The 18,685-nt window shown below is 48.7% G+C and overlaps 1 protein-coding gene across 3 annotated transcripts; it reads right to left on the bottom strand.

The window, feature by feature from the left end:
- Positions 1-272: 272 nt before the first annotated feature.
- Positions 273-18,614, bottom strand: cc2d1b (coiled-coil and C2 domain containing 1B). 3 transcript variants are annotated; one of them, XM_088597906.1, is made up of 25 exons: positions 18,466-18,614; positions 17,747-17,940; positions 16,567-16,708; positions 15,679-15,782; positions 15,437-15,550; positions 13,761-13,898; positions 13,092-13,341; positions 12,756-12,880; positions 12,481-12,556; positions 11,873-11,977; positions 11,542-11,672; positions 11,154-11,226; positions 10,773-10,912; positions 10,237-10,369; positions 9,865-10,037; positions 8,975-9,100; positions 8,675-8,733; positions 7,440-7,556; positions 6,965-7,038; positions 6,583-6,641; positions 6,386-6,437; positions 5,920-6,019; positions 5,020-5,110; positions 4,473-4,595; positions 273-3,563 (listed from the first exon to the last, which is right to left on the bottom strand). In XM_088597906.1, exons 2-25 carry the CDS (start codon positions 17,810-17,812, stop codon positions 3,552-3,554), a joined length of 2,583 nt encoding a protein of 860 aa, XP_088454032.1. In that variant the 5' UTR covers positions 17,813-17,940; positions 18,466-18,614; the 3' UTR covers positions 273-3,551. The 3 variants fall into 3 exon arrangements, with proteins under 3 accessions (XP_088454032.1, XP_088454033.1, XP_088454034.1); XM_088597907.1 differs by having other exon boundaries at positions 18,374-18,574; XM_088597908.1 differs by lacking the exon at positions 13,761-13,898.
- Positions 18,615-18,685: the final 71 nt, after the last annotated feature.

The following is an 18,685-nucleotide window of genomic DNA, read 5'->3' as shown; positions in this document are numbered from 1 at the left end:
TTTCTTCCCTTAAGTCAAATGACCACAAGTTGTAGTATGTGTGGTCCAAGTCTCTGCCCAGCAGAAGTTAGGGTTCTGATAATCCAAAACCTGCACTGGGCTCATTGATATATCCTGGCAATCGTTTCCCTTGAATTTAACACATTTTGCAAATACTTGATTAAAATATTCAGTTGTGCTTTAAGGAACAGAAGCTTGCATTTTCTGACATTAACTCCGAATACCTTTAGACTGGGAGAGGGGAGGGGTAGTGAGAGAAAGCCAAAAACGGATCTTTTCAGAACTTTATTGTGCTGTGTATTTACATCCAGTCCGACAGACCCACATCTGGCGTGAACAGGGAAAAGCCCTTCTGAAAGCAGAGTGCCGACATTCCAAGTAAAGCTTGGTGTATAAGGAGGATGTGCGCTTTAGATTAAGGCACAGCTCTGGCTTCAAACCGCATGCTTAGGCAGGCAGCCAGTGGCCATGCCAACTGCACTGAGCTCAGCTGGGGGAGGCCACTTTTCAAAGCAATCCACTACCTGGTGAACAGCTACACTGAAGCTGGAGGGGGAAAACTAATGTCCGCAATTAGTTACCCATGTAGTGTGTGGATAGTTGCTAAGGAACTTAATACATTCGCTTTTAAAAGAAAAATCTCCCCCATTCTTTAAAAAAAAGTAGCCCTCGACATAAGAACTTTGTCACTGTAGTGAATTACTTTTCTATGGTGACTTTCCCCAGTGACCCGGACTGTGTCCAGAATACAGTCTTGCATACAGGCTGGGTGATCAGTATGCAGCTGTTCTCTATACGAGTATACAACTGTCCAGTAGAGCAGAAATTGCAAAAAAGAAACAGCAAGACAATTTATACAGGCAAGATTTCCTCCCCCCCCCACCTAACAAAACATTCAGTGGTGCCTGTCCATAAGCGAGCCAGTCTTGGAGACCATAGATGGAAGACAAATATAAAAGGAGAATTGATAGGTTGGGGTACCACACTTTGGTAATACAGAATCTTCTGAAAAACACAAAAATAGTACCTTTAAGTCAAAAAGCGCAAGAAGAGTAAATTATTGCAGTACTTAGCTGATGAAGGTTCTGTGCCCAGAGATGTTTAAAGTGCTATTCTGGTATATAAGAGTTGTGAAAGCAGTTACAGTAATTTATGGCCTTATGCCGATGTAGTCAGGACATCCTCTGGCACTGCACTTTATGCTCATTCAACTGCTGACATATTTTAAGTAGCAACATAGTTAAAGTTCAGTATTAAAAGGACAGCTCTTTAGTGCTGACCCCCCCCACCTCCACCTAGAATTGCTAGAGGTGAATATTCACCTTAAGACAACGGCCTTTGGGGCTTTTAAGCAAAACGCTGAAAACATAGTCTGTTAAATTTCCTGAGTGAAAGATTGCCCCAGTATAGGCCAAATGTGGGTATGGGTTAGAACGTCTCTCCCTTTCCACACTGAAACCAAATTCTTTCAGGATTCAGTCTGAAAATCGATCACACAAGTATCTGAGCTTCAGTTCGTCACTCGAAACCATCTTCAGGTTTGACATTGTGAAGGTACCATGCAGTGTGCATATTTTTAAGTAGATTACCCGCTTCAGAAGTATTTTTAAATCAGTAAACAGCTGAGATTACATCACCCTATAGACACCGCACTTTTATAAATATGTACAAAAATATATCAGTAAACTAGAACCACATGATAATATGAGAATCCAGTCATCATCCATATACAATGTGTGGTTTAGATGAGAATTGGCTTTCTGAAAAACAAAACAATTTGTCCAGAGAGTTACTGCCACATTCATGGTCTTCAGACAACACATTAGGTTAGCTTCAGATAGTTTGGCTAGAGAAATTATCACATGGTTATTAAACATGAGACACTTGTTACCACTTATGTGTTCCAATGGTCAAGTTGCATCAGAATAATTATCATGGTCAGTACAGCACAATAAACTAACAAGAATTTTACTGAAGTGCTCTTAAGAACATTTATGGTAGCTGGATACCTGCCAGTGTAGTAAGTCCTATTTAACCCGTAGTCCACAACTCAACAAGATTACACATGACACTCTATAAGCATTTGGTAGTCTGTTGGCATTACAGGGTCTGAAGGTTTCTCCCAACCCCTGCTGATCACCTCCTTATTTCTCTGGCTGAAGTCCGTTCAGCTAATTCGTCAAGGCACCCCAGAACTGACCAGTCTTCAGCTACTGTATATTGTCCGTCCCCAGCAGCAGAGTGAGGTTAATCCACATACGTGACTTCTAGAGCTAACCCACTGCTAGTCCTTGAGTGACACTAGTGCTCATGTGGAGCCCCACTAAATAATTCCATGGAAAGTAAACATCCATAAATATCTGCACACCAAACAAACAGTAATTAAAGCAAGTGCTCTCTGAAAGTGATGCATTAACTAGAAGCTAACATTCAAGAGTTCTAAGGGTGAACAATCCCCATTTACAGAAATCAGGTAGTGAGCAGCCGTTAACAGCATGAATGTAGCCGTACCTGAATGTACTTCAGGAAAACAAAGATAAACCTCATAATACAAAGGTATCAGATGAATGACCAAGACCCTGGGAGATTAACGATAAACATTTACAACATTCAATGTGCACAACGGTAACATTACTTCAGCAATAGCAAAAAAAAAAACAATGTTTTGAAATGGTTAGGTTCACTTGCATAAATCTTCATACTACACGTGATATTAAACAGCATTAGGATTATATTGACAGCTTATTGCTTGCATAAAGTAATTGCATATTTGCCTATTGACTGTGACTATAAGCAAAGAAGAGCACTGTAACTTGTTTGCGAGTTCTGCAAGATATAAAACACTATCCAGGATCTGTCTGTCACCATAGCCTTAAAGGTTAACTGCAGCACAGCTAAATAGGTGGCCTTTTAAAAAGGTAGCCTTACACCCTTGCTCTTCACTTTACTTAACAGTACATGGTAAAAACGTGCTTTAGCGCATAAAAGACAGATTTGTGTTTTTTTTTAAATGAGCAGTAATGCAAAAACAAAAATGCAAAAAAAAAAATCTAAATTTTATAGATTGGAAATAAAACCTTTACGACAAATATTTTTTGTGCAAAGGGAACTATTTACGTTATTATTGTATTAGCCTGAAGTACTAAGGGGCACAATTCCTGTAGAGTATGCAAAATCACTTGGTCTTAAATATATAAATAGAACGTACTGCTAAAACTGGTTTCAAACAGCTGGTTTTTCAAGGACCCTGCAGCTCCACTGATTTGTGGGTCAGGTTTTGCGATGCTCATTCCTGTGCGCAGGTGAAGAACCACACAACCACACAACACAGGGCTGCCGCTCCAGGGACACACCAGGAGCCTGCAGCACAGCAGCGAAAGCCAACACTCCCCCGGCCACTGGAGCATAACCCACTTTCCGGGGCTCTCTGGACGGCCTCGAAGCTGAGCAGGTTCCTCGCCCGTCCGTCTTTCTCGCTGCACCGCAGGAAGAAACAGGAAAGGACGAGGGCGCCACGTACCTGCCGAGCCGTCCCGCACCGGCCTCGACGGTTACAGGACGACCTAAGATCAAGACGAGAAAAAAATTAACTGCAGCAGGAGGAGGGCGAATAAACAAGCCTTTTAGTGTTTTGGGATATCAGTGCTATGGAAAGGAGAGCCCGGTGCAAACAGGGGAAAGATAAGATCACTTGATTGGCCGTATACAATTTCTTGTATTAGGAATGTGTCTTTTCGCAGAGCCCAGCTTGCTCTCCATGAGACACACAGACAGGGAGAGAAGCTGGGGGTCAGAGCGCAGGGTCAGCCATTTATGGTGCCATTATGGTCCCATTAGCCATTGCTCAAGCAGGTGTGAGCCTGGTCAGTACCTGGATGAGAACCTCCTGGGAAAAACTAAGGTTGCTGCTGGAAGAGGTGTTAGTGGGGCCAGCAGGGGGCGCTCACCCTGCAGTCCACGTGGGTCCTAATGCCCCAGTATAGTGACGGGGACACTATACTGTAAACAAGCACCGTCCTTCGGATGAGACGTAAAACCGAGGTCCTGACTCTCTGTGGTCATTAAAAAACCCAGGGCGTTTCTCGAAAAGAGTAGGGGTGTAACCCCAGCGTCCTGGCCAAATTTCCCATCGGCCTTTATCAATCATGGCCTCCTAATAATCCCCATCTATGAATTGGCATCACTCTGCTCTCCTCCCCACTGATAGCTGATGTGTGGGGAGCGTTCTGGCGCACTATGGCTGCCGTCGCATCATCCAGGTGGGGCTGCACATTGGTGGTGGTGGAGGGGATCCCCATTACCTGTAAAGCACTTTGAGTGGAGTGTCCAGAAAAGCGCTATATAAGTGTAAGCAATTATTATTATTATTATTATTATTATTATTATACGGCGCAACTGGGGTTAAGGGCCTTGCTCAGGGGCCCAGCGGAGTAGGATTCCTCTGCCAGCCACAGAGCCACCGGCGGCCCTACCTTGGGCTGCTCCAGCACGAGCCAGCGCTCGGAGGTCGTCTGGACGTCCTGCCCGCTCAGCGGCTCTCGCAGACGCACCTTCACCTCCAGCCTGCCCCCCGTGGGCTTGCGCCCGTCCATGACCTTACCCAGAGCACAGAAGACCCCGTCAGCCCGGGCAGGGAACTTCGCTTGTCAACACAACCGCAACCTCCATAACCGACAGGGTGGGGAGGTGGTGGAAATGTCGAGCAGCGGCCTCGGTGTTTCTCCCAGCCCAGTATTGTTTCTGAAAACTGACTTCTCTTTGGCACAGACCATCAATCGCAAGATGTACAAGTTTAAAAAACAACAACATAAAAACCGTTAAAAAAAAAAATCACAGGTTTAAATGGCGGTAGTAGGCCATGTGCTGTATACTTTCATGTTCTTGTAAGGTAGTGTCAATATCTAGAAGTCACAGACGGCGTTAACAAGCACCTTTGCTTTTAACGCCGGCCTTTTCTGTAGGCAGTGTGGGGTTCCTGGGCGCTTGGCCCCAGGTGGTTTGGTCCGCCTGAGCCCTTACCTCGATAATTTCTCGCACTTCACTCTCCTTTTCCAGCTTCTCCAGCTTCAGGTGCGCCGTGCCCACCGGCTTATCGCTTCTCAGGAAGCCACTGTGGAACACGGATTCGGACACTGTTGTCTAGACTCAGCAAGTCCTTTTGCACACCCCACCCGCAAGAGTAAGGAGCAAAGGCAACGACTGACGGAGCACCAGAAAAGACAGCTGAAAGGTCCAGCAGACACGGATTACTGCGCACAAAGGATCAGGATCTGAGGAAGGCCTAGTGGCACAGCCGTTAGCAGCACTGGGGCCCTGGGTTCAATTCCTGACCTATCTGAGTGGAGTTTGCATGTTCTCCCCATGCTCGCACTGGTTTCCACTGGGGGCTCTGTTTTCCCCCCACAGTCCAAAGACATGCTGGTAGGTTGATGGGCTTCTGGGAAGACTGGCCCTTGTGTGAGTTTGTGCCCTGCAATGGACTGGCGTCCCACCCACAGTGTACCCTGCCTTGCACTGTCCCTGAATTAGATGAAGCCGTTAGAAAATGGATGGAAGGGTCTAAAGAACGCCAGACAGCTCACTATGACCTGCTCAGCGCCTGGTGTGGAGCACTAAAATTATTTGTGCAAGCACAGCGGACATAGGATTGTATTGCAGGTGGGGAAAAAGAGAAGACAAAGCAAGTGAAATGAAGACGGACTCGGCATAAATCTCCTCCCCCCCCCCAGTGTGAAATGAAAGAGAGTAGACGAACCCAGAGAAGCACCCTAAAGTGCAGCAGTCCAACACACCCGTACCAAGCCATGTGCAAGCAGGGGGTTCGGTAGCACCACTGGAGACAGCTGGAAAAAAACAGTTCTCTTTCTTTCCAAACATTCAAATCATTGAGGGTGCGAAGATAAAAGCTGAAGAGCTCACCCTTTGTGGAACACCTCCAGCTTCAGGCCTTTGGACTGAATGGCTCTCCTGAAGCCCCTGTGGTTCCTGTTAATGCTGAGCTTGAAACTCTGGTTGTACTCTGGGGGAAAAAAGGCACAAGCTGGTGAGCCTTGTGCTGCCCGATCGGAATGTCTGCCCGATTTCCCAAGCCAGTTCGGACTTCGGAGTAGGCATGGTGTCCAAAATGTGCGAGTGGCGATTCCCCTCTCTGATAAGTAATCTTTGTTTCTTATTTCACTGGCTATCCCTGTCACACCTAGCTCATTACTGATCACGAGAATAATTATGATAAGGGTTCCAGACCGCGACATCTAGATCACAGACGTCAACATGAGCAAAACAACAAGCACCTTAACAGGCCGAGCCCGACGGAAACCTCAGCTTTTTCCAAACAACTGTGTTTCACCACTCTAGACAGGGACTGAGCAAGAACACAAACACATACCCGGACAGTTAGTATTCTTGATCACTGCTGTTTTATGCTTCTGTGCTTGTTCCTGCGAGGACAAGAAACAGGTATGAGCACAACCTAAAAGCACCTTCTTCCCATCTCCCCAATAAAAAGGACAAAAATAATACTTTTGAAGAAAAGTACTTCAATAGCATCTCCATAAGTCTTAATCCAAATGCAAAGATGCTCACCACACTGGGATAGGGGAATTCAAATTTCACGTATGCATCTAGATCATTTGGCACTACACCTGGGGGAAGAGCAGAAAGACCATGACGTTTTCACACCCATGTGATCTCAGACCACAACAACAACTAAAATCACAAGAAGCCTTCGTAGAACAGGAAAGAGAACCATTAACCCCAGCTCTCTTCAGCTTGGTCTTGTACCACAGTCACTCAAGGTGACCCTGCACGTCTTAAGCATCCATGTAGAAAACATTTTTTAATGGAATTAACAGTGAAACGTCTTCCCAATAAAAAGGATTAAAAACTGCAAGAGTCAGCGAAGTAGTTCAGCGCCAGTAGCTCCTGTGGAACAAACAGCGTGTATTGGTTGGATCTGGTCTCATACCTTGAGGCGCAGGCAGATTGATTCCTTTAGCAATGATTACTACCATCTCCGTGCTGCTGAGCTCTGGGAAAATCCTTGACAAAAGGAGAGAGAAGGAATATTTGGCTCAGCTGAAGGCTCTCCCTTCAACTAAAATAGGCCAGACTGGAGCACTGCAAGTGGTGGCTGGAACAAAACCCAGCACACACCTCATGACCAGGGTTAGGGATCGTCGTCCCCTGCCCTTTAACGGAAGATGTGCAGAATGACAACTAAAAGAGTGACCAACACAGTAGTTTGCTTTAAGCATAAAACACCTTGGCAAATTTCTTAGCCGGTAAAAAGTTTGGATTTTTATATCATGCACACATTAAACTCTTTCTTTTGGTATAAAACAATCTACACATAAGCTTTACTTTCACATGCATAACCCCCACCCTGCAACTCCGAGTGTATCATTTGAAATAGTCTGCAGTCCTACTGATGATGGGCCTACCGCATGGTTTTGTATGTCCTCTCCTCAAAATGGTGTTTGGGAGGATCCAGACCTTGGCTCTGGGACAGTTTTAGGATTTCCAGGCTCTTCTTACAGCTTTCTGCCATCTTTTCAAACCTAAAAATTGAAGGAATCACAGTGAACTACAAGTGTAAGAGAAACCATTGGGCTCCTCTAACATCCAAGTGTCAGGCAGATCTGTGCCAGGGCTGACCTTCCAGCAGCACTTACAATTACAGTGCTCTTACAGTCCCCAACGAGTCCCAGGCAGAACGAAATCAGAAAACAAAACGGTAAAACATCTTAAAAAGTCTACAGTATCCAAATGAAAGCAAACTTTCATAATGTTAATGAGAGCAAAAATGATACTAAAACCATGTTTAAAGGGTAGGTTATAGTGAATGGAAATGAGAAAAATACTACTATTAACGGGACTTAATTGAAATATGAAGCATTTACCCTTGAAATAATGAAATTCATTTGCTAAAACGGTCAGTGGCACTAGGACAAAAGCACAGATAGACACTTGGCTATACCGAAGCACTGTGTCGCCTCTCGTCTAAGGAGATGGGCAGCTGTATTCTCGCTTGCCCAGAGGATTTAGAATAAAAGCTAAACTTAAGCATCAACAGGACTGCCACTCTGACAGGAGCCAGCATGCCTGCTAAGCGCTGCAGCTCTCCCTGGCACTGCAGAGAGCACGCATGCACTGTGCAGTTAAGCCCACTCTGCGCTGAGGGCAGGGGGGGCAGTGCTGGTCCTGGGGGGCCCGTGTGTCTGCAGGTGAACAAGCTCAATCAGCTCACTGCTGGCTGAGTGGCACAACTGTAAGAACTTCTCCCAGCTGTCCTGGTACTGTAGGACTGAACCCCCCCGTTCTAGAGCGCAGTGGTGCCTCCTTCGTGAAGGACGACAAACACTCACGTTGTCTTTCTGTCCTCACGATAACCTCCCGTTTTATTTACTATTCTACACTCAACACAGGGGCTGAAAAACGGCTTTGACATCTATAGATTTGACCACCATGCCCTGCGGTATCTGCTACACCGTGGGGCGACAGCGCCTTGTGTTCCTGCGCAGCCCCGACACCGCTGGGAGAGCCCTGTCCTCTGATCAGTGACCTCTTAAGCCAGCAACAGGGGGAACTGAGGCAAATGGCCTCATGTGGTTTGCAAACCTCCTTGTGTTCTCAAGTCAGTTTGGAGGCACACACCGAACGGAAATGATCCACTTACTTTGTAGTTTCTGTTATATTCCCAAGATGAGTAAACTGCTTCGAATAAGCAACGCATTTCTGTAAAAGAACACAGGACAAGCGAGAGTCAGAGCAGAGGACTGAGTAGGGAACTGCATCCAATTTGTGAACTGAACTATTTATGCTGCTTACTACAGGCACAATTTAGAAAAAAAAAGCAATTCCAACTCAGAGCTTACTGGACTTAGCCTTTCTACTCTAAAATGACACGAACTGAAGTGTCACTTCATGGATAAAGAAACAGTGGGCCAGTGTGTGGGTCACTGCTAGGTTCAGTCACCTCGTACTGTTCCTTCAGAATCTTGGCGAGCTGACTGTAAACCTCCTCAGCTCTCTCCGAGAGCTGGACGTCACTGTGATGGACTAAGATGAAGTCCTCGTCTTCGTCACCGGGGGGAGATGGCACCTGAAAAGAGAACAGCAAGACTCTATAAAGAAGCCTGTATATTACCCATGGAGCTTTTCCACCCCAAGCACTTTTACAAATCAGGAGAAGCTCCACCTTAGCGACGCACAGCAGCCAGCCAGAGATGTCAGAAACGGCTTCGCCAACTAAATTAAGGAACGGCTTTAGGGAGGCCATGATAGAAGTGTACCTGAGCCGCCTCTATTTATTTGAAAAAAAAAAAAACAGGGTCTCTGCAGTGGCCACCATGCAGGGATACTGGCTTGAAATTCTGGTCTACTGGAGAAAGAGCACCACCTAGTGGTCATCAACAAGACTTACAGCAGCAGCCTGTTTCTTTTTCTGGAGGCATCCCATCCCAGCAATGAGGAGGCCCAGCCTTGCTTCGCTTCCAAGAGTTGACAAGATCCAGGTGGAGGAGCTAACACTGCTGCTTTACGACAATCTGTGGCTTCAGCACACCTCTTAAGCCACTCATATATACTCTGTATAACAAACACTAAGCCTGCAGAATGATATACCTACAAAGCATTCAATAAGCGTATGTACATGCAAGTAATGTGTGCTTACTGACAGTAGGAAAAGACTGATCACCTAACATGCCAACTTCCTGTTGGCATAAGACTCCGTCAGACTCCGTATTATTAAGGTTTGTCGTTTTTATCACAATTGCTGCGATGTGAAAGACTGCGCCGAGTTCCATGTGGATTTGTGCCCCCTGCGCCCCTGGCCCGTGTCTGCAGGGTCCGGCGGCTTGAGGGTACCTTGGTTATGTCGACCGATTTCCCGCTCCTGGCTGCCTCGATCATGGGCTCGAAGACCTTGGCGGTTCTCAGGAAGTGCCTGGCCTGCTCCAGGTCGTTCTTCTGCTTGGCCTGAAGAGCGGCCTTCATGTACTGCTTCCTGCGGCTCTCCAGGAAGTCCAGCTGCTGCTGAGCTGTGGAGGACAGGGAGGGGGGACGGAATCAGGGACCGTTCCCGGCAAGGAACAGGGCACCCTTACCACCATCGCTCGACAGGGCAGCCGATGCACACTTTAAGCATCGTTGCAAAAAAAAAAAAGATTTGTTTAAATGCTAACTGAGTGAAGAGTGTCTTGGCAGCACAAGGTGACGTGCTGCTGTTCAGGGAGGTACCTGTGTGACTGAGCCCCGCTGTCGGGACACGTTTCTCTGGCAAAGGGGACGGAGTCTTGGGACCCTGCATTGTGGGCGGCACTGCCAGCATCGGCTTTTTGGGCTTCTGAGGGACGGAGGAAGACTGCTTGACCTGCCATAGGGAGGGAGAGAGAGAGACACGAAGTGAGCACAGCAGACAATTCAAAATTCCCCCCTTTCGCGAACGTTCAAAGAAGAAGCAATTTGCCGATGGAGAGCCTTGAGCCTCTAAAAGCTGCCGTCTATCCTCAGGGGTGCCTTTCAAACGCCTTCACAGGAAGAACACAAAAGGCGGCTTACCCTGCATTTTAAAACCAAACATTAGATGAACGCAGTCGAAAGGGGCACGAGCAGATAAATTCGGGATAAATTCTCAATGCCATGGTCTCGAAATGTAATCTGATGAGCGGAAACGCACTTGAAGAAGCATGACTTCCTGTGCCTCGGCCTAGACAGAGGCAGCCAGACTCAGGCCATTCTACCAGCTAATCGAAGGAGACGCCGCCGCCCACAACCTCATGCTCTTCATCCTCTGCGCCGTCATCGTCCTCCCCCTCCTGGTTCTCGTCGGCAGTCAGCCTGGAGGCTGCCTCCAGCGCGGCCGCGATGCCCTTGTCCGCTCCGGCCCCCTCCAGCCCCGGGATCGGGGGGAAACCTGCAGGGAGAAATAAAAGGCACCCATCACAAAGACGCGCCGCACCCCGGCCTGGCCCGAGACAAGAGACGCAATGGGAGCGTCTGACTTTTCCCCATGAGATCTCGCAGGCGAATGCACGGCCCTTCGCAGCACCGTCTTCAATCGATCGCATGACGAAGCAGCGTTCAGCTGCTCAAAATACCTCTCAGTGCCTTCTACCAGCTGCCTGGGAGGAGCTGGCTGTGGTCGAGTTACCTACCTGGTGGGACTGGCAACTCCTCAAGGTTGACTGGCCTCCCTGCTTTGTGCGCTCGGATGGCGCTCTGGTATTGCTGCATGGAGACAGAAGAGGGCAGAAGATCTAATAAAGACAATATGTGAATTGGCTTCATTACTCTGCTCTCCTCCCCACTGATAGCTGATGTGTGGTGAGCGTTCTGGCGCACTATGGCTGCCGTTGCATCATCCAGGTGGGGCTGCACACTGGTGGGGGTGGAGGGGATCCCCATTACCTGTAAAGTGCTTTGAGTGGAGTGTCACGAAAAGCGCTATATAAGTGTAAGCAATTATTATTATTATTATTATTATTAACTCCTCCAGTCTCGCCACCACCCTCTCCCTCCAATTCACACCACCGGCGCTCTCACCTTGGCGATGCGGTCATGCATCCTGGCTTTGCGGTCGTCTCCGCTCTGCTTGGCCTGAGCGCACGCCTCCTTATACTTGGCCATCCTCTGTTCCAAAGCCTCCAGCACGCTTCTGGGCTGGGGAGGTGCAGCTGAGAAGGAGCAGGAATTTTTGTACTGAATTTCTTGTCTTCGACTGATCGCACAACGAAACAGCATCCCGAAGACAGGAGACAGGAGAGATCTCCTGTAAACCTTCTCTTAATGGAAATATGAAGGATCATTTGAACCAACGTTTTAAGTTCTGTGCCCTTCTCAGGACTGATAAGAGAAAAGCTGAATTCTCCTTCACCTGGTGGTACTGATGTGCTGTCTGCTGCCTGCAAAGAGCGATTCTCCTCAACAGCGCCACCCGTCTTCTGCGAAGGGGAAGGCTCTTTCAATTTCACTTCTGCAGCTGAAACACAGAGTAACCTGGTCACTAAAATAAACACAGAACACAGAGACTGCATCGATAAAAAGCGGCGAGCCCTGTAACTACTGATTTTCCTGCTGACTCAATCACTTTGGTCGATTCACAGGGTTACAACACATGGGCATTTACATAACTATTCAACTGCATTAAAAGGCAGAACTGCCTCCAGAATTATGCGTGAAAGCATCCTTCAGAAGCTGTGATTCTAAAACATGGAGGCCAGAAAGGGGTAAAATAGTACACAACAAAGCAAACCAAAACTGCTCCTATCTAAAAAAAAACTCAACGTCTACATTCTTACAACAATATCCGTCACCAGCCATAAACTTGGATGGATCCAAATGATGTCACCCATTTCATTAGAATTTGCAGACTGGAGTTTCTTCGGGCCCGCAGAAGCAAAGCTGTTATCTTGGAGCTGATTCACCTCAGCTCTGCAGGCATCTCTTGCTCTGTCCTGACCCGGTTCTGGTGCCGACTCTTACCTCCAGGCGGGGGGGGCATCTGGCTCAGATCCACGGGCTGACCGCTCTCCAGAGCTTCCAGCACCACGTCAAACTTCTGTTCCCCCGAACACAAAGCAGAGAGAGGTGCTCGTTTAACCACTGGGCTGAGCAGGTAAAAAGATCTGGAGGATCAGTCCCCACCCACGACAACTCATTGCAAACAAAAATGCAACTGTCCAAAATGGCATTACAACACAACAACACAACATTTTCAGGTTTTTAGTGTTGCCACTTAACAACAGACGCTGGTTCACCTTGAGCGTCCTCATGTACTGCCTGGCTCGGTCCAGGTCTCCCTCTTGCTTTGCTTTAACCGCTGCGATTTTATACTCCCTCTGCCTCCCCTGCAGCAGCGCCTTGGTGGACTCCTGGTCCGGCCCTGTCAATGTGAAAAATCAAGCAAAGGCCAAAAAATAAATACAACGGTTCCATCAGAGGCGTCCACACAAGACCACAGCAAGAGGACGTTTACTCTGCGCGTGTGTGACTGACCTCTGGGCAATCTGGGTTCATTTCATTTCAAACTACTTGCTTTTTTAAGGCATTACTTGGACTGTGCTCACGTGCGCAGATCACACATCAAACCTCACCGGCAGCTGCATCTCGGCCCCTCTCCTCCCCTTCCTCCGGGGCGGCCGAGGGCGCGGTCTCGGGCGCTGTCCCAGGATGCTCGGCGGGCGCCTCGGCGTGCTCGGGAACGGCATCGGACACGAGCTCTGGCACTGCTGCCGGTGCCGCTATGCCGCGGGCTGCCGGTTTCCCGCTGGCTACCGGTGGCGGTATTTCTGCTTCATTTATCTGGTTTCCTTTCCGCACAGATGCTAGCATTGTCTGCAGGGTCTAAGTTAAAAAAAAAAAAAACACCAGCCACCTCTCATTTATAAGAATTAAGAAGACCACGTTCTATTCAACAACACAGTTTGCTAGAAGCTGCAACCAGCCTGTAAAACTACAACTACACAGCTGCTATAAAAACTGAAATAATTTATGAGCTAATCATTGCACACCTGCTATGGAATTGGAGGCGTACAATATCTCCTCTATACTTCTCAGCTCTTAGCAAGTGTATCAAGGTCAAGACGTGCTTTCACTCGGTTTAGCTCAGAAAGGCTCAGTCTGGGCATGAATGACTCCTTTCCCTTCTGCCCTTGACTTTCCAATGGTCCCTGGCCTTCTTATCCGGCTGCGTGCACTTTAGTTTCACGTCAAGCACAGCACGCACGTGCTCCGACTTCCACTCTCCTCTTCGCCCAACCTACCTTCAGGCCCCTTTCGTATCTCCGAGCTTTGGAGGAGTCACCCGCGGACTTGGCATTGCTAATCGCAGCCTGGTACATTTCTATTCTTTCTTCTAAGGTGTGCTCTACACTACCAGGCACTGCAGGCACTTTAGCTACCTGTAACACAACGCAGACAAGAGAGAGCATTCACATCGGTGCGTGTATTTCTGTACAAGCCTCCACATGTCCTCAGTCTCCTGAATTACATACTACTTATTATTTAACAACAGCGTGCCCTCATTTCGTTATAGAAAACAAACAGAAATGAACATTAGCCGAACAAACGTTTTCAAAATACTTTGTTTCGCTCCTTCACTGCTTTCGGTTCAGAGAAACCTACATCATTACACTATAACTTGGCAGGTGAAACCACTGTTATCAGTCATGTCTCCTCCATCTTAACATCCAGACTGCTCTCTGTCACACAGCCCGTGTAAACACTGCAATGCTGATCTCGAGTCAAGAATTACTAGGTACATTCTGAGGCTTGAGGGATTGTCCTCCAGTTAATACAACCACATCAATTCAGCCTAAAAAGAGAAAAGACTACGAGAGGTCCCGAGTCAGGCATTCAATACCCAAACCCTAAAAAAAGCACTAACAGCTTCGATCCAATGGACTTGTTCAAGGTCAACATTGCAGCCCAAGCCAGAGTAAACAAGCAGAAGCCTGGGTGGGCGAGATGCATTTAGGACTGAGAACAGGAGGCGCTTCAGTACACATAGGGATACAGGGGTCTGGAAGCTGTTGAAGCCGATACTCTGGCTTCTTTCTGGAAAGGGCTGGACGACGTCCTCAACATCGGTCATATACATGTAATCAGATGAACGAGACAGCGCTTGCTCACAAGCTCCCCCCCTTTGTGTCCTTATGCCTACGCCCACCGCAAAAGAGAAAGCAAATGTCAAATGCAAAAGGGAAACTGCAGGTCAGATGGGCAACGCAACAAGGAGGCCTTTCATTCGGATGGCCTTGCTGGGAGAAGGGCAGGAAACATCGGCAGCATTTTCCATTCCCAACATCCTCCATCCTCCCACTCTTTCTCCACTTCCAAGGTGGACATTTATGATCCATGTGCCAAAACAAATCATAGGAAAACTACCGCAGGTTCCCTACACGGGGACTAAAAGATCAAACAAACTGGTTGGTCTTAGGAAGCCTCTGTGTTCTTTTTCTGGCTTTCGTCTCGGCTCTTTCCTACTGCAGAAATAACCCGAATGACCAAGTGCGTTTGGAATTTACAGTGAGCTGCCCAGCCCATTCTGTTACTAAAGCTGCTTTCTGTGTAGAATAATGCTTACACTCAAGCTGGAACTGGGACAGCCACTGTTTTCGCTTGCTGGCGAGAGATGTTTAACGTCTGACTGGAATACAAAAGTCTTTGGCAAGAACAAAATTAACTGGAGCAGGCACGGCAAAAAGCTACGTGGACAATCTACCGTCGTACATGCAGACCGACTTGGTTGTCAGTAAACTGTAACAGCGTTTCACTGTCGTAGAAGAGTACTGCTGAAATGCTCTTAATTGTCAATATAACAATATAATATCAGAAACACAGCTGAGCTTTCTAAAAGCTACCATGCAAGTCTCTCATCTACAATGTACAACACATGAGCACAAACGATACCCCTTCCAGACAGAACTGAGGTTTATACCTGCTCTTTTGACTGAGTTTCAGCACTGGGGGGCGTTTTCACAGTCACAGGTGGTTCAACGGACTCTTCATCCTCCTCGGCCTCCTCCTCACCCACCACTTCCTGCAGCTCCGCCTGGAAACGTCACGAGAGACGCCGCATTAAGACGTAACGACAGGTTTTCGAGTACAGCTGCGCTACTCCTCCCTCCAGAAGAAAAAGAGCACCGGCAGAGCTTGTAGAAATGACAGCGTCCGTATTACCAGCAGGTCCTCGTCGTCTTCCAGATCCCCATCGCTGTCCCCGTCGTCTATATCTTTCATGCATTCCTCAGCCAGCTTCTCTATGTGCTCCATTGGCAAGGGGGCTGCAAGGAGAAAGAGACATGCTGTCGCACCACAGCTCGCGAGGAGCGCAGGACCTCACTGTCCCAACTGTCTCATTTGTTCTTCTCGCGCTCGGGAAGCCAAAACATTTGGCACCACAACACTTCCAGGTCCCAGCCCTTCAAGCACACTACAACGCCAGCAGCCATATCACCCTGCAACTCACAACTGGCAGCCCACTGGAGCTCAGCAGGTGTGAGCCTGGTCAGTACCTGGATGGGAGACCTCCAGGGAAAAACTAGGTTGCTGCTGGAAGAGGTGTTAGTGGGGCCAGCAGGGGGCGCTCACCCTGCGGTCCACGTGGGTCCTAATGCCCCAGTATAGTGACGGGGACACTATACTGTAAACAGGCGCCGTCCTTCGGATGAAACGTAAAACCGAGGTCCTGACTCTCTGTGGTCATTAAAAATCCCAGGGCATTTCTCGAAAAGAGTAGGGGTGTAACCCCGGCGTCCTGGCCAAATTTCCCATTGGCCCTTACCAATCATGGCCTCCTAATAATCCCCCTCTATGAATTGGCTACATCACTCTGCTACTGTGTGGTGAGCGTTCTGGCGCACTATGGCTGCCGTCGCATCATCCAGGTGGGGCTGCACATTGGTGGTGGAGGGGAGTCCCCATTACCTGTAAAGCGCTTTGAGTGGAGCGTCCAGAAAAGCGCTATATAAGTGTAAGCAATTATTATTAATTATTATTACAACCCCCCCGAGTGCACCCGCTGTGGGCTCCCCCTGGTGGCAGGCACCGGAACGGCACCACACTCACTCTTCCCCTTGGGCTTGGGCTTCGCCCCCCCGGCGGGTCTCCTCCCCACGACGGCGGCAAACTCCGCCTCCAGGTCCGCGTCGTCCAGCTGCCCGTCCATGTCCATCATCTCCTCCGGGCTCAAGTCCACGAACAGGCCCATCTGGCAGCGGGGGGGGGAGAGAAAGCGCGAGGCGACCTCACACATGGGTGTACTTAATGCCCAGCCGGGCCTGGTCGGTGAAGGACAGCTCCCTGCGTGCTTTTACACAACGCGCCCCTGACCCCCGGCACTCCCCGCGCCCCAGCTCAGGCCCACAGCACCTCCATCCACACCAGCCGGCGCATCCGATAGGAAATGAACACTATCAAATGTGACAGCAGGACTGCGGACGAACAGGGTGGCCCCCAGCTGGCCACAATGTAACTACCGGTTACTAGTTACTACCGTCACCTTCGTAGCATCGCTGTTTGACAGAGAGCGGAAGGGCTCGTGATCCCCATCAGCTTTCCGGTTTCAACACTTTGACTGCTGTGGAGCTCCTGGGTATCTGTAGCCGGTTACCTCCGTGCTGGTCCAACATATACAGGTACACACATTTGAAAATATACTCTGGTCCTGTTGTAAAGGGGGCGTTCGGTAAGCAGGTACTCAAAGGATAACCTTCCTGGCCAGTTTCTGTTGCAGTCACTCACTGGGTTTAGGCCCATAACTAACTTCCTTATTCCCTGTCCTAAACCCACGATGGATGCACCGAGCTAGCATCAAAGAGCAAAATTAATCCCGCAGGTAGCTCAGTGCACATTGGGATGGGGTTCAATCCTGGTCCTGCAGAGCAGGTTTCAGAGCTCATCATTAAACCACACATTTCTAAAGGCCTGGGACACCTGAACTGCGATCGGCTCAACAGGTGAGTCGCTCGGTTACGTCATTTAGGGATCGTTTAGGACCAGTCTTTTTTTCTTTTTTCTTTTTTTGCCCCTCGGCTCTGAAGGACCAAAGCTCTCCTACATGGCTGCACGACTTATGGCCTCTGCTCAGGATTTACAGGTCATTTTTCCAGCCCATCAGCCTGCCTGAGACTGACCGGACTGGGGGAACAGCTGCTCGTCAGAACCATTTGTTTCCAACAACAACAACAACAAGGTCTCCTCGTTCACACACCCACTTCCTCCCGTGAAGAGGTGAAGAGTTATTTACCTGCCTGGCCGCGGCGGCGCCCTGGCCTTTCGGCAGCGGGGCTCTTCTGTTCTTCTTGCCCAGCATGTCGGCTCAACAGGCGGCCACGCTGTCGCGGGGGGAGCCGCCCCTACACGGGGAGTTGACGAAACACGGATCACCTCTCCAGAACAGGCAGGAACGGGGTCGGGCCAGACTCCGGGAGTCACGATGGCCTGGTTGTGCGGGAAAAAACAACAACAACCCCATTACCAGCTAGTCGGCTCCGTCGCTTCAGCGGTTAAGTTCAAATACCCTCCTTTTAATTTCTCCCCCCGGTTAAATCGCCAAATTTCTAAAGGCCTGATCCAATTAACTGCGATCGGGGGAGAGCAGGTCACGTTTCTAAACAGTGGGGGAGATCCATGAACTTTTTTTTTTTTTAAATCGCAACGACGATTTGTCAAACAGAAACTCCAGTCCAGGAAAGCAATCCCAGAAATAAATAAAACTAGCCTGCCCGGCACAAATATCCGTGTACACCACATAACCTAAAGCGCTGATCTCTAAAGTGAGAAACTTCCCAGCCGAGTAGCATAATATACGACACGGAACACGGTAGTGCAGCCCTTCAATTTAAAATAATCAAATGTGTCTTGACGTTATTACCTTAAACAAATACTGGTGTAGTTACTGAACGGGTGACTCCACGTCTTCCGCCCCTTGGTTGACAAACACAACAGACGCGAGTGTAAACCTACCTTACAGCCCAATGCCTAGTAAGACTTTTTTTTATTATTATTATTATTCTTTCTTTCCTGGTCACAACAAGCCACTCAGCGAGCATGTGACAGCGCTCTTCGGAAATACAGGCGAGAGACGGGGCGGGGCGAAACAGCGACGCGCCTGGCAGACAGCGACACCTGGAGGCCGGAGCCGGCAGTGACGCGCCTCGCCCCGACCCGGTGAGCTGGACCTTCA

This window comes from Lepisosteus platostomus, chromosome 11 (genome assembly GCF_059453375.1).
Source record: "Lepisosteus platostomus isolate fLepPlt1 chromosome 11, fLepPlt1.hap1, whole genome shotgun sequence".
In the NCBI taxonomy this organism is placed as follows: domain Eukaryota; kingdom Metazoa; phylum Chordata; class Actinopteri; order Semionotiformes; family Lepisosteidae; genus Lepisosteus; species Lepisosteus platostomus.
This window is presented reverse-complemented; position numbering and strand designations above follow the sequence as displayed.